Source organism: Micropterus salmoides, unplaced genomic scaffold, assembly GCF_014851395.1.
Source record: "Micropterus salmoides isolate LMB-PRFRI ecotype aquatic unplaced genomic scaffold, ASM1485139v1 Ms_hic_scaffold_14, whole genome shotgun sequence".
NCBI lineage: Eukaryota > Metazoa > Chordata > Actinopteri > Centrarchiformes > Centrarchidae > Micropterus > Micropterus salmoides.
Window position 1 is genome coordinate 14243504 of NW_024040485.1, and position 16803 is coordinate 14260306.

Sequence of the window (16803 nt, forward strand, 5' to 3'; positions counted from 1 at the left end):
ACACACTCAAGTCAAGCACAAAGCACCTGTCTAACTAGAGTAAATGGCACTAACCCAGCCCCTCTGGGGTGTGGGTTATGCGCTCCTATAGGCTAAAAGCACATTTTAGAAGCTCCGTGGCAAAAGCGAGATTTAATTGGTTTGAGCTCCCAGTAAATGTGGATGGCAGTGCGTGGCTCCTCCCATGCACCTGATAGGGAGTATTTACAGCTCTTTACAGCTTCCCCATGCACTGTTTCCAAGAGTGCAGCGCAGCACCATGACACTCCACTGGACTTAAGCATTAAGGATTTCCGTCTTCACACAGTAAACTGACGCTCACCGCTATATTTTTCACAAAAAAAAAAAGTTTGCCAAAAGTTGTCCACTTGTTTCCAAGATGCCACGCTCTTTTCTGGTCAAGAAACACACAAACTCCGCAAAGAAGCCAAATTATAGTGAGCTGGAGAGCCCAACAGGTAAAGTTTTCAAAGTAAAGGACCTGTCTGACTTTACAGAGTTTTACAAATTTCTTATATGCAGTCGCGTTTTCACTTTGCAAAAGTTATTGTTTTCAAACTTAGCGGTATACTTTTAAAAGCCGCGCTCCTTGCTCAAACGATGACAAGTAACACATGATCATTCATTTCATTTTACTTTCTTTCTTTCTTTTCAGTGTTCTTCACGCCGCACATCTACAGGGGCCTCCCCCTGCCTGTCATCCCCCAGCCGGAGATCCTGAACCCGGCAGCGTACAGCCCCATCACAGTGTGGACTACCAGCAACTTGCCGCTGTCTCCGCTCCCCAGTGACCTCTCTCCAATATCCGGATACCCCTCATCGCTCTCCGACACCTCCTCTAAAGACCACAGCGGCTCTGAAAGCCCGAGGAGTGATGAAGACGAGCAGATGCTGCCCAAGCTGACAGACCCTCACGGAGTGGATGCAGAGAAATTCCAATGCAGTTTGTGTAGCAAGTCCTACTCAACGTACTCTGGACTGCTCAAGCATAAACAGCTGCACTGCGACGCCCAAACGAGGAAATCCTTCAGCTGTAAATACTGCGAGAAGGAGTATGTAAGCCTGGGAGCTCTCAAAATGCACATCAGGACTCACACTTTGCCTTGTGTTTGCAAAATATGCGGGAAAGCTTTCTCCAGACCGTGGCTGCTCCAAGGACACATCAGGACGCACACCGGTGAGTGGCTGTGAAATAACAGAGGGGCCTTTTGACTGAAGAGGCAGAATAGTTGTTGAGGGCTTTTGCAGGCGCAGACTAATTGTGTTCAAGATGTAATAGCCTTTGCAGCACCCTGTTACACAGCTTACAACAGTTATTTTTAACACCAAGGCTGATATTGTTGTGAAAAATATGATGTTCAACTCTCAGAATGGTATTACTTCCTCTATGTTTCCATTTGGTTGTGCTTTTTTTTGACAGATGTTATGTTACAATCAACCAGCAATATAATATACTCAATAGCAGGCCAAGATGCCTCTGTAACATCTCTTTTATTATTACATTACATTTTATTATTACATTACATTATTATTTTATTATGTCCCTGTGCTATCCTTGACAATGTCTTCTTTCTCATTTCTGCCTTAACAGGAGAGAAGCCGTTTTCCTGCCCTCACTGCAACAGGGCTTTTGCGGACAGGTCCAATCTCAGGGCTCACCTACAGACCCATTCGGATGTGAAAAAATACCAATGCAAGAACTGCTCCAAAACCTTCTCCAGGATGTCTCTTCTGCACAAGCATGAGGAATCTGGTTGTTGTGTAGCACACTGAACTGGGATACTTTTCCACCACCAGAAACAGAAAAAAAACCCTCTGTTGCTTCTTTATTTTTTTCAAGCCCAGGAGAACTGTCAGGGAATCACATGGAGAGGAGGGTTTGTTCCAAAGACTTTTTTTTTTCTACAAGCGGTTGATTTCATTTCAGAGTGAGAAATAGCTCTGCGCTCACGTGCTTCTCATTTCAAGCAGTGTTTCTGTGATTGCAATCAGTGCTGAGCTTTGTCATACCATGTACTCACCTACCTGTGCTATTCATGCACTTTTCTGCATGTCTAGAATGTTTTGTATGCCTTCACAATGTTATCTGCAGTGTTTGTACCAGTGTCTCTCAGTGGCTGTTATGCAGTCCTCCACTTTTTTATATGAACCACACAAACAATACTAAAAGGCGCATTGTGAATGGCAGTATAAATATATATAACTAGAGGGATACTGAAGCCATTTTTACTTAGGGAACAAGTGCAAACTTATTTTTTAGGGTGAAATTATTCTAACTTTTGCACAGTCATTAGAAACAGTTTGCCAGCACTCAAATAGCAAAACAAAATATCTCAAGTGCCTCAGTTTTACTTGGCAATAATATGTATGTTTCCTTTTATATTTTTATATATTGAATGTAAGCGTGACTGAGATGATTGTATATTGTGAAAACAGTGAAAACTGTGATGCTGATGAATGATTTTGATATTTTCATATTCTCATGACACTTTGGAAAATAAAGTTTCATGACATTTTGTATAATTATTTATTTTTTTTGGCATCTTTCAAGTTGCTTCTCATCTGTGGAGCCCTCTGTGTGTGAGCAGCTCCTTTAGTGGGACTCACTGATTGTCACACGCTTCAAAGGGAATAACTCGCACAAAAGTAAACGATATTTAATCCAGCTTGCACCATCTCATGTTGTGGGGATGTAAAAATGAGGAGAGAGGTGACTCAGCTCTGAAGCAGGCCTGAACCTGTTCCCTGTGAACCTGTCCAGACATCAAACAATCTTGAAATTTAACACATACTAGCTATATTGATCTGCACTCACTTGTTATACCCTTTGAGGGCCCATTTCTTTACCCAGTGTGTGTAAAGTTGAAATGCAAGGGGCGTAGTTCTTTTTAGCAAGTAATCCTCATTTTAAAACTAATTTCATCAAACTAAATGTATGTAACTTGAAGAAAATGTGTTTTTTTTTTTATCTTCCTGCTCAATCACAGCAATCACTGCAGAGGCACAGGGCACTCGGATATCTAGATTTTAATATGTTTTCACAAAAAGCTCACATTTGCATTTGCTTTGACAACCTCCTTGAATTTCTGGGATCTTTGCCATCAAGGATTAAATAGACTTCCTCGGGCTACATTTTGTTGTCTTTTACCATATGCTGTCTACTTGCAGCAGATAGAGATTAGAGCACAAAAAGTGCAATGCCTTTAGGGGTACAGTCAAAGTTGAACTCTTTCTAGTTTCTAGTGTGTTCCTATTTGCCCCAATGCCCCAAAGCTGACCTGAAAGATGTGATCTGACAAATAGACACTTGTTTTTCTCGCTGCGAGGGGCTTAACTCCCCTGTAGGTAGATTCTCCTCGTTGTGAGTCATCATGAAGCTATTCCAGGTGCCTGCCGTTGCACTTTGGATTGGGCCAGGTGGCTCAGGGGCTCTTTTCGCTGAAGAGCAGGTGCAACCAGGAGGTATGAAAACCACAGCCACAGGTCCACTGATTTGGTAGAGACCTCAGCCATGACCTAATGTATAAACGTTACAAGCAGCGCGGCCTATTATTCAGATCATTTGCCTCATTAAAGAAAAGTGCCATCGAGAGGGCACTCTAATACTGCTGAGATAGTGGAGCTGTTTATCCTCACTATTCTTTGGAGAATCTAATATCTTTCACTCCATAGACAACACTTTATCATACTGGTGTCAGAGAAGGGGGGGAGAATGCATAATGCCTATTAGCTTCATAATCTTGCAAGATTTTCCCCTTTTTACAACAACAATTAGCTGCATGACTGATTTCTCCGATAACAACAACGTGTTAAATGCTTTCCCATCCAACATGAATATTTGATTTAGCCGTTGTGGTGATAGTGGGAGGAGAAGGAGCAGGAGCTCATTTGTTTTAAAGCATATGGCTATTAGAGCATGTGTTAAAGAATGTGAGATCAAATATTTGTTAGGTGTGGAGACTGTTAATTGTCACACTGTTGTGTTTAACTTGCAAATCCTGTAGATGCAAAATGCAGGTAGAGACCCTGTTGGTGTTTTTGCAGTTAGATTAAAAAAAGAATAATCTCTCTGCTGAAATGTTGCGAAGATACGGTTAAATTTGATTTGTTTATTCCCAAGAGTCAACTAGGATAAGCATGTCCGAGGCCTGAATTAAGTCGTTTATCATTTCCAGTGCAAATAAAAAATGATTTTGCCACAGCCTACTTTACTTTAGCTGTGTTCATTTCACTTGACAGTTAAATTTTGTGAAAATAAGTTTTTTGATTTGTTTTTCCCCAAAGGACAGCAAAGATGTGCATATTTGAAGCCTCAATTAAGTCATTTATCAATTTCAGTAGAAATGACAACTGATTTCATTATTGTTTAATCTGCGATGTGATATTTTCCCTCAGCCCCAAGGTGATCTATTCAAATACCTTGTTTGATTTGTCAATCAGTCCAAAACCCAAACAATAGTTTGTCTACTTTCACGAAAACCACAAAATCCTCACATTTGAGAAGCTGGAACCAGAAACTGTCTGGACTTGTTGTTTGAAAAATGAATGGAAATCAATCAAAATAGTTGCAGATTAATTTCTCTCAGTCAAATAAAATATGATTTTGCTACCATCTTCCTTACGTTAGCTGTCTACACATTTCATTAGGCAGCCCATCCTTTTGATTTTTCCCTATTATTAAAGCCTGTATTCATAAAACTCTTTTTTTATCACATACATTATATCACATCTAAAATAAATGTCCTCACTCTACACACATAAGTGCATAGGGTGAAATAAAAATCCAGAGCAGCAGCAACAGTGTGTCAGATGTGAAGCAGAGCACAACTTTCAGAAACCTGCTGACTTTATGGTAAATCAGGGAGCATGATTCCTTTATGACCATCAAGTGGAACAAATAAAGTTAAGGATGTCCTCTGAGGGCTGATTGTCCTAGCCAGGAAGTGATCCCCAGCCCTCCTCTCTAACCCCACCACATCAGAAAAGAGATGATTGTGTAGTCCCCTTTACTCCAAGCGCCTGGAGGAATGTTTGCCTGTTTATTGAGCTCCCGCATCTTGTTAAAAATCATTTTCTTTCATTTTTGCTGTCTACTCAAGTGACTTGGTAGCTACTTAGAATGGCGCTGCTTTTCAGCTACATATTCTCCAGATAGTACTGCGTGCCACTAATTCTGTGGCGTCCTTTGCATCGGCACTCTATTTGTTAATAAATTGGATTCATGCAGATCAAGCGGGTAAAATCTAATCAGCAGGGAAGATGAGTTCTTTTGAACTTTTGCTTTGTCTTCTAGTCGTATGTGTTTATCTTAAGTAAAAGTTAATGTAAAGAGGCAAAAACTGTTGCTGAAAGACTTTAAAGAAAGTGCAGTTAGAAAAAACAAGCTGCTGACCGCCTATTTGATGTGCTGCAGGCCGCAGGCGTGTGACCTTCCATGTAGGTCAGAAATGATTTTTGTTCATTGTGTCATTACGAGCACCGAAGTGAAGAGTCAAGTGGAGACAGACGAGGCTGTGTTGTCTTAATCAATAGCTCTATGGTCTCTTTTTGTTGCCTTATTGTAGAGCGGAGGTCAGCTGTCAAAGGATCATGTGATCATATTTACTTGATTGTATTTCCTCCTTAATGTTCCACCTACTAAACCCCATGACCACAGCTATAAAAGATCATTGCTGTAAACAACATGGTCCTTTGTGGACAAGGTGATTTGACGGATTGAATGTTGTTCTCTTATATTTTAAGCACCCTATTTAGCAATAATAAACAGTACATAAACATTTAATAAATGTTTTATTGCACTAAGAACACACTATATTGTAGCTGTAAATATTGAAGCTGTAATAATTTAAGTGCCCTGCAATGCGTTCAACTGCACTGCCCTACAATAGCATTAACAACAGAAATTGACTATGTAAAGTCAATAGTTTATGGAGATTTAATTGAGGCCTATGTCTACTTTGCTAGCAGGTGCCTTTCTGTCTACTACTAATATTTATGAAGAAATCAATATAATAAATTAATATACAATTGATCACTTTTAAATATGTAAAATAAAGGTAAAGGTAGTTTAACCACACCAAATCACATTATTTCCACTAGAGTCAGAAGCTGAGATGGCAGTTACTGTTACTTTATCAAAATTTATGTTTTTAATGTACAAATGTACAAACTGTTTGTCAGAAATCAATAAGTAAATTTAGTTTTAGCTGAGGTTAGCCGTGGCTATCTCAGCAGTTAGCTTGCGATAACTCTCATTTGCTGGCTAGATTCCCATGGATAATTTCACAGAAACATTATATAGGCATAGTATTAAAGATTTCAGAAAGTAAATACACCATGAATGTTTGACAATATAAAACATATCTTTATATAGGAACATGAAATATGAAGTATTTATGGAGGCGGTTATATTCATTAATCATCTTTTATTCCCTATGTATTATTTATTTGTATTCTGTTAATACAGAAATTCTTTATGATTCTTCATATGATGACTGAATGAACTCCTGCCGTGGATGATGGCCATGGGATGTGGTTGAAAGTCCTGGAATAAGTCTGGTAAGTGGACCTTGAGTTGAGAATCATTTTGTTACGCTAGGCTACTCTTTCCAAAGTAAAGAATGAACGCTGAACATGCTTTCATGGGTTTTGAATTGATTTATAAACAGTTCTAAACCTACCTATGAATGAATACTACATGTTCATTAACACTTAATTAACGTTTTATAACACACCACAAGGATTCGTTATTGTGTATACATGTATCATCAACTATAATAACAGTGTCAACTGTGTTAATTTACTAACTGTTTATACTCCAGTTACAGATAGGAAGAGTTCTTAAATGATGATAAATACTAAATTAATCACTTAAAATCTTAAATCTACATTATAGTGTGTCATAAGCAATAAATTAAGCGTTTATAAACTGCTGTTCATTTGAAATATGGAAGGTTAAAATAAAGTGTTACCTAATGAACCTGTGCAGACAGATTTTGAAACAAACCTCCCTCAAACTTTCAGAGATTCTTTTCATAAATAAGTATTTAATACAACCTAAAAATATGCAAGATGAGCTCTGTCATGCATACATAGAGATTTTATAAAGGTGCATGTAACCACATGACTTACTGCTGATTACACAAGATTGTAATTTATTTGGATTGTGACTCCTTGAAGTTACAGCTCCCCACAGCTGAGTCTTGAGTTTCTTCCTTCCACAGGGAACAGAGACCATCCAGGCGAATAATGTTTTCACAGAGTCCTCTCCACTGCATTTTCAGGACACGGTGATGCTGGACAGACATCAGCGTTATCAAATAATATTCTGACAGGGACCTCTGAACAGTTGACAGTTTTACAAAGTGGTGCAGGAGACTCAGTGTGATGCGAAGCCGCTGTCACACTAAGTGGGGAAAACCTGCTTTTAATCTGAATAATGATGATGTCATGCTTTGAAAAGCGGATGCAGCAAATTGCTCATTTTTTAATCCTTTTAGACCTCAGAGCTGCCTTTGACACCGTTGATCATCCAATTTAAAATTTCAACGCCGTAAGCACAGGGTGGTATTACCTGCCGTGCGCTTGACAGATTCATCTCCCTCTACTCAAACAGAAACTTCTATTTTACCGGTGGAAACTCATCTTTCTTTTGAGCGAACATCAAAATCTGGAGTTCCACGGGACTCAATTTTAGCATCATACGTGCTTCCCCTCTGGGCCACATAATTTGTAAACACAATGTTTCATTTTATTGCAATGGCAGTGATAAGCAACTATACTTTATCCTGATGATTCAAACAGCCTTGTTCCACTAATCAACTGCCCTGTCTTCAGTGTCAGAAGTTTTGAGCAATGCTGGCTCAGTGGATGTCAATGTCAGTCTGACGGTTGGTCACAATTGAGTAGTCATTCATGGAAACCACTGGATGAATTCTGATGACTTTGTTGATCATTTGAATTTTTCTCTAGCACCAAGTTTTCATATATATTATTGCAAGATAAGACAAAATAATATCAGCCTTTATTTGTCTTTTCAACATTTTGTATATTCATTGTTCCCAGCTGATGAATTCTGACTTTCTTCAGCCCCTGACTTCCCCTCTAGCCCCACCATGAGGTCTTGATAACAATTGGATGGATTGCCATGAAATTTAGCACAGACATTCGTGTCCCCACAGGATGAACTGGATGAACTTACAGTAAGTGATGCCCTGACTCTTCATCTAGCGTCATCATCAGCTCAAAAATGCCTTTAGATTGATCCTTTAATCACAACCAAATACCTGCAAAACTAATGACATTCCCATCAGCCTCAGATGTACTTTGTGTTTAGTTAGTGCTAATTAGCAAATATTAGTAGCTAACATGCTAAACAAAGATAGTTAAACATTGCTGTTACCCATCAGCATATTGTCATTGGGAGCATGTTAGCATGCTAATATTGGCATTTAGTGCATGGAGCTGCTAGCATGGCTCTTAACTTTGCAACAACACATTTGAAATGGTTGAGATTGAAAGACTGAAAGTTAATTCTTTGCCTTGGAAACAGTAGTCAAAACAGTCTTACCACAAGAGCCATTAAGTAGCTGTTCTGGAGCTTTCAGTTGCATCACGCAGCTGTCATGGAATTGTTTTGCTGAGGACTTCAAGGACTTCTCATCCATGTTGGCTTACATGTTGAGATTGAAAGTTAATTGTTGACCTTGGAAACAGTAGTTGACAAAACTATCTCACCACAAGGTTAATTTAGTAACTGTTCTGGAGCTTGTAATTGTATAATGATCTTCAGCAGATAGAGCTTAATTTTAATTTAAAATAATTTTAATAGGTCCCCTCGTCTGCTGAAGCACAATTCAGGATAAACCAAGGTCATATCAAAACAGATTAAAACAACTAGAACAGATTAAAGGTCCTCTATCCCCTATGTCGACATTTAAAACCACAGAAAATGTATTTTTTCAAAAAGCTCAAAAGTGGAAAACTTGAAAAGACTAGGTTTGTATTGTAGTGTCAACGGGGAAAAGTCAGCTTTTCAAAACTTCTGAAGTTTTCTTTGCATGTTATCTGGTGTTTGACATGAAACTTTTATATAAAATATTCAAGGTTAACTCATTTCTGCTTAAACAAACTAAAATAAGACATTTGTTGTTGCTGAAGAACCAAACCATCGTATCACCATTATTTGCGTACCATCTGCTCTACTTAATCACTATAAATAGATCATGTGGAGGTATCTGTGTTGTTTCGTATTCACAACAAGAAAGATGTTTTGATTGTTATTTTCAGCAGTAGCTTTTTCAAAATCATGCAATATTAATATGTTCCTCATTTAGTAAGACAACACAAAACTTGGTATGTTTCTTTCAGATGATGTTTTGACAGCCATCAGAAGTTACAAGTAAATTGATCCCACTGGAGTTTCACATACACTGTCTGTGTTCAAACAGGTTGGCAGCTTGTCTGTAATTGGTTATCATAATGAATTTTAAGGCACCAATAGTTCTTTCATAGAGAAAAAAAGCTCACAGTATCAGTTAATGAGGGTGATATAAGAAGATACAACACAGAACTGGAGAACAAGCATGAGGAGTTTTAGAACCTCTACATAAGAGTTGGTAAATGTTTACTTTAATTACAGCATACATGGTTATTTGTCCTCCAGTTCGTGTATGCCACAGGCAGGGCAGAAGCATCATATCCTCACACTGGATCTCCACTTTTAGAGGTGATTATATTATTTTCACAAGTTCCACCCTGAGCAACAAATTAACAGTGGGGTAAGTATATGCCAGTTGCACATTTACCAGCTGTGTGGGTCCAATTGCAACTGTGGCTGCGTTCATTCACATCCTGATAAGGAGAAATTACAATACAGACTTTTTAAGACAAATCATCATCATGGAAATGGAATTTGTTTTCTAATTGTACAGCTGTGTCCCTTGTCATTTATTCAAATTAATTTCCTCACTGTGTTTACCTGTTGTGGAAAGCACTGTGCATCTTAATGCACATTTTATTTCAATCCATTACACACTCTGAATATAGAAAATGTTATTGAGCACTTTTCATGACGTCCACTGATGAGGTGACGTGAGGCAAAAGCTATTATCCTTAATTGATTTCACTCAACGAAGCTATACCAATCACACAGGAGGAGGCAGTTAAAGGGCAGCAGACGGGTCGGAGAAGGATTCACAAGACAATAAAATAGACACGGATGCTAAAAGAAGGCTGCAGGTAAACATGAGGAAGAACTCTGCACATTCGCTGTGTATTATTTTCTTCACTGATTATCTGAGCGACATCGGTGGTGCACAGTTGTGTATGTGAGAGTGTGAGATGATCCCTGAGAGGCCAGCAGACCGAGCCAGTGACCTAATTATGATGAATCAGGGCTGGGAAAAGCTGTCTGGCCACCAGCCTTTTTCTAAATGGTTTTACACTCCACAGCAACAGCATGAACAGTCTCAACAAAGCAGCAAAACACAACAGAGATGCTCTGAGCTCCACACAGACACTAGGTACATTGCTTTACACATATTGTTGCTGCGTGTGCTGATATGGAGAGAGTGGGACTGCTGGATGTTTAAAATACAATTAAAAAGACAGGATGGGATATTTTGTGGCTTGACAGACGTTGGTTTTAGTGTTAAATAAGCTTAGCTCTTAATATGGTTATTGTATGTACAAAACACCTAGGCAAACTGGTAAACAGTGTAAAACCTACTTGGTAATAAAACATATTCTGATAAATATCAAATATAAATAAATAAAATATTATATTAAAAAGTACAGTAATAATAAATAAGTACTATTTTAAATGACACATAAAAATTTTAGCTTCCTTTTATTGGTTCAAATCGTGGTCACACCAGAAATAATCAGCTCCAGAGTTCACTTGACAGCGGTCTGTGGCCACCCCTTGGAGGCGGACCAGAGTGCGGTTGTTTGGTCCGCACCAGAGTTCGAATCCAACATTCACACCACCCCAAATGAACAGCACCAAGGGGTAAACGCTCCAGGGTTCAGTTAAACCTGACTAAACAAAGTTGGTGTGAACCCACAATGGTGATATAAACAGACTTTTGACCTTGGACAGCCATTGATTTCCCATGTTTCCAAACTTAATGCTAAGCTAAACTTATATATATATTATATTTAACAAACAGACATGACGGTGGTGTCAATCTTCTCATCTAACTTAACATCTACTGTCAAACTATTCCATTAAGGCACAAAACTAACTGTATCTAATTGTGTGAGCTTGTCATAGAAATATGCGTATCCCTGTAGAGTCACAGGTACCGACATCAAAGAGCAGCTGCTCAGGGACACACATTACTGCATGACCTCTTAACTTATGGGTAAATAGTGAAACAGAATACTCTGGGGCCTTGAGAAAGGCTCGCCCTGTAGTTCAGCATGACATTGGGCCTCCGAGGTATTAGGCGCCATCCACAACACATTTAAGACTTGAATATGTTGCTTTGTGGAATTTTTTTCTTAGATAGATGTGTTAGCCCCGAACCATGAAGGGGTTTGAAACCAGTTTACAATATCCACTGAGACACATTCGGCAAAGAGCCAGTGGAGCTAGGTCCTCTCTAGAGATAGTTTGGATTTTTCCCCCTTCTGTCTGATCATCAGTCAAGGGAAAAGGTGAGTATGGAGCACAAACAAAAGGTGCTTGAATAAACTAGCTCCTGGCCACATTATTCAGACTCTGGGTATTGTACTCTGCTAACAAGCCTCAACAAGACGTGATCCTCCAGAAAAGCTTCTCTGGGGATGGGTACGGCTCCTTTCTCAACAAGGATCTCAGTGGATTTTTAAAAAAGTTGTGTAGACAATCTGTATCTTTACTACTGCAGGATTCGTATCCAAGTAGCAAATCACAAATATGTACTATATAAAATGTCACAACTAGAAAAATAGAAACACCTGTAAGATATTACGCAATGTAATACAGCAGCCCTGCAGGAAATATTACTTTACATAACAAGTTTTTTTTTCACACTACAGTAGTTGTTTCTGTTTCTGACTTAGTTCTGTGGTACATTTAGAGGCTGCACTTTGTGCTGTTTTGGACAGAATTATATTTAAATGTTTGCCCAATATTTTATCCATTTCATTGTTGGAGCAAAACTTTAGAAAACCCTACAACACAATGCAATCAATACAACAACGGCGCAAACCACAGCTCAATAATAGAGTTGAATCAACATCAATGATGCGACGTAAACAGCAATTCAAAATTCATTAAAGTTTCACAAGGTTAGTAATCAATATAGGAGTGTTATATTGCATTGTATTACAATATACAGGCATTTATACTTTTTCATTACACATTGTATTTTTTGAGGACATGATTTTACTTTTTAAAGTATGTTTTGATTGTACTAAAAATGTTGCTTTGGATCCTGTTAATCACCTCTTGATGACTCTGATTTGTTTTACGATCCCCAAGTTAGGAATAGCTGCTTTATTATTAATAATATAAATACAGTATTACAGAAGAACAGATCTTTGCACTAAAATACCGGAGATACTGGTGGGTCGGTTGGTTTGTCTGATACTTTAGTCCAGAGAAAAATAGTCATAGCTGCGGGCCATTTAATTTTATTTAGTAATATTTTGGATAAACCTTTTGCTCCACAACAAGGTACTAAAAAATTAAAGGCCACATTTCCATGAAGCTGTGGACGTTTTATACATTTTGGTGACCCCTGATCATTCCTTTAGTACTTTCATCAGGACAAAATATCAGTTTATACAGCAAAAATATAAAAATGTAATGGTCTGAATGACATGAAACTTATTAAGCATATTCATGCTTCCCAAAGGATGAACCCATCCATTTTGGACCTCTGTCCAAATTGTCGTCTTTGACCATGAGATATCTGATAGCTGGATCCCCATATGATTACTTGTGATATTTATGGTTACTTAAGGATTAACCCCTGATTGTAGTGACCTCTTGACCTTTCCTCTTGCTACAATTCCCATGTGTACACCATTAAACCTTAATACATCACCATAGGATTTCTATCACCATGGGACACTTTCACTTCAGGTTTCAAGTTATGTTACTCATTCAGTCTTTGTGGTTTATGTCCTCTGTTATCAGTTTGATGAACCAATAAGTCAGCGCTTTGAACAGTCTCAACCAGGGCCAGAGTTACAAAAGGTTTATCACACCATAATTTATTTTGCTGATGGATATTCTTTATAGTAATTTTTGTTTAAAGATCACAGTGTGCTACTTTTTTACTTAAACAAAATTTGTTAATGTTAAAAATAATTAATCCAGTGTGGTGACATTCTTCAATAGGATATGTATCGTGAAATACCTTCTGCATTCACAACCAAAATGGCAAAAAAAAAAAGCACCAGTCATTTTTAAATTTTTGTATGATTGGGGTTTTTGGCTCCAATCAAATGTCTCTGTGATCACTGGAACAGAATAGATTCAACAGCAGCCAACAAAACTGTCCACAGCGAAGTGAAAACTCCTCTGGGACTGGCATTTTTTTTTTATGTTGAACAAAACTTGCTATTGCTATTTTCCTGTTTTTCAAGTGGAGTCTGAAATATTTCAGCACTCCAACATTTCAAACACAACCCATCAGGCAGCTGAACACTTGTATGCAGTGATATTTTGCAATTATGAGTCTTATAAACACTGCATCAATATTACAATCCCCCTCTGAGAAAAAGATTGTTTGTCTTTCCAAGCTAGTAGTCATAGTCTTCCCTGCCACAAATATCTTCTGTCATTGGTGCATTCCTCTGCCTTCACCACAGCCTTTGAGTTTTTTCAGAGATTGCCTGGTCTGCACCGATGCTTTCATTCCAGTGGACTGATCACAGGAGAACTGATCCAGCTGTGTCATGAGTCGCAAAGAAAAACACGGCTGATAAGAGACTGGGAAGACACTGAGTGATGTGGGATAAGGCGTGACTTAAAAGCAATGAGCAGCATTTGGATTGTATTAGGAGATAATGCTAATGACATCCAGATTAACACTAATTTAGACCTCTATTGAAGTAGCACTAAAAAAAAAAACAACCTCTGTCTTGAGATCACTGATGATAGCATCAATATGAGACATACCACTGAGCATTGGGCTGGGTATGAATCGAGGGCCTGTGTAGGGGCAGACACGTCATCATCCTACAACAGCAGCGTTAGTTGCCACAGACAGCTGGAATGTTCCACTGGGATGACAGAAGGTGTGTCCGATCACACAACAAAATCCCCCCACCTCTCTCAACACCACCTTTCCCCATCAACATGCCTCCTGGTTGAACCCCCCGCTAGGTCTAATCTCCCGGTCCGAGCTAACCGGTCAGTCGTAACAAATGGAGAGGAGCTGCCTGGTAGTGAAGACGCAGCAGGTGCTGTGCTGTCAAAAGCCACTTCACACCTCCTCTGTCTCTCTCTCACACCACCGCCACTGTTGGTCCCCCATGAGCCCTGGCCACCCGCTCCGCGGGAGGGGAAAAGGGGTCTCTCCAGGGTCTGCTTTGTTATCAGCATGCTCCAGCTTTGAAGTGAGCAGGGCCAGAATCTGGACTGTGTTTACTTGAAGGCATCTCCCTTGTTGTGTGTGTCAGCCCAAAGGTAATTACAGCTCAGCGAATAGCCCTGACCGCGATGACACGGTGGGGTAGGTGTGGAGAAGTAGGCAGGGAACGGAGTACATCAGTGTCTGGAGCATGGTTTTACTCACTAGGATGTGGTGTAGACAAGGGAGCTCCCAAAGGGGATCTGCTTGCATGGGCATGATTTGTTAAAATAAGCAACAACCACGGCCAATAATGTCCTATAATTGTATTGTTATCATGAAGTGCAGGCCTGTTGTGCTTTTTCTCATTGGGGTGTCACATCAAAGACTTGTAAAGCAAAGCAGTAAATTTGGAAATACAATTTTTGTTGTATAATTCTAAGTGACAGTATGTTTTAAGTTGTTAGTTTGCCATTTGAATGTATGATAAAGCATTTTCTGTTCATTCTGGTTCAAGAGTTTGATAAAGAACCAGTGACTTGAGACGTGACATTTTTTGTCACATTTGAGTTTGAGTTTGAGGTGAAGTCTGAAGTTGTGCATTAAAGAAATAGTTCAATATATTTGGGAAATGTGCCTTTTTGCCTTCTTACCAGGAGAGGTAAGAAGATTGGTACCACTCCCATGTTTGTATTTCTCAAAATGTCTAACTATTCATTTAAAGCTTATGGCTGGCAATATTCAATAACAAGATGTATTTTTGTCAACAAATGCGTTTGTATGTCTTTCAATACTTTCCAACTTTCCATTCAACCCCAAGCTTAGAAGATGCAGAAGATGTAAATTGTTCAAGTTATAAATTTATGCTTTCACTTTTAAAAAAGGCTAAGTGATTCCCTGGCTGGGCACTTTGGTTTACTAAAACATTACTAAAACAGGGGTAAACTGTGTTGTTATTTGGGATTATTTAAGCTGCATTAATACCCAGGCTCATGGTAATGAAGGAACATATCTTATTTGTGTGTTTTTAATAGTTTTTGGGCAACAATGGAGGTCAATGGCACAGATGAATAATTTACAGGCTGTAATCTTCAAACTTTGACTTTCAGGCAACACTTATTAATAGCATCAGTTCATTGTTCGCTTTAGTCTTTTCATGAGATTTGTTGACAATAAATAAAATATCACCAGACTTATGCTTTAATCCAGAATAGTTTCATATTTCATCATCAAATTTGGACATAGTCATGTGACACTGAGTTCCAGCTGTCCGTCAGAAATGTTCTAAATATGAAAAATAACTAGTTGCTGCTTTTGCATTGCCAATTACATTTCAGCAGCTGTACTGTATAGAGGACTCAAAAACTTGCCAAATCTATCACCGTCAGTCCAAAAACACTGTCACAAATTGCACAAGCTCACTGGTGAACATTTGATAATGAGATTTCCTCTCCTTCAGCTTGCTCAGTAGCCAAAACGTGCTTTTTGCAGAATACCAATTAACTGCAGACTTCTTCAGACTATGTGAAAAGCAGTATATATACATTAGTCAGGTCTAAATGTCAAAACACATGCTGCCGGTGTTGTCATAGATCATGTTCTACAATCTTGTTTTCTCTGGCTGATGTCAGTGTTAGCATGAAGCCAAAGGTCAGATTCCACATAATGCTGCAGAAGCATTGTAGAGAGCCACACTTGCAGATACCGTTGCATGGACTCTGTAATGTGGAACTAAAATGACGCTGGAGATTGGTGCATTGCAAAAGGCCAGACATCCCCCTGCAGGCCTGGTGCAGTTGTCAGAGAGGATGTGTAAGCTCTCTGTCAGAGTAATACCACAGAAAATAAGTCTTGCATCATCTGTAATGCCCTGTGAGGTATATTTTATAATGGTGTGCATCATTTGAATGAATTACAAAGTGACATATTATGAAATCCTGTGCTCTTTGTGCTGACTTCAGATTCTCTTTTTTTGTTATTTTGCAGAAGCACATCTCAAAAACAAATCTAAGCACAATTACGATACTTATCTTGTCACTTTTTCTTTTAACTTGCTACAATTCATTTGAACTGTTTTACATCTAAAACATTTAATCATTGTTCTAGCTTGTGAAAGTATAATTGCCCGTCTGCTGCATTGCACTGCACTGGAACATGGAGCCAATTCAATTCTCTTTAATGAGTTAACGTTTTTATTTGAAAAAAACAACAGCAAAAAAAAAAAAACAGCATGCATTCCCACAGAGACCAAGGTGACAAATCATATATGGCAGAGAGTTAATGTGACAGTGAA

The 16803-nt window shown here is 38.7% G+C and overlaps 1 protein-coding gene across 1 annotated transcript; it reads left to right on the forward strand.

Moving 5' to 3' along the window:
• The first annotated feature begins 214 nt into the window (after positions 1–214).
• snai2 (snail family zinc finger 2) lies at positions 215–3127 on the forward strand. Its single transcript, XM_038717842.1, has 3 exons — positions 215–458; positions 656–1177; positions 1592–3127. Exons 1-3 carry the CDS (start codon positions 380–382, stop codon positions 1771–1773), a joined length of 783 nt encoding a protein of 260 aa, XP_038573770.1. The 5' UTR covers positions 215–379; the 3' UTR covers positions 1774–3127.
• Positions 3128–16803: the final 13676 nt, after the last annotated feature.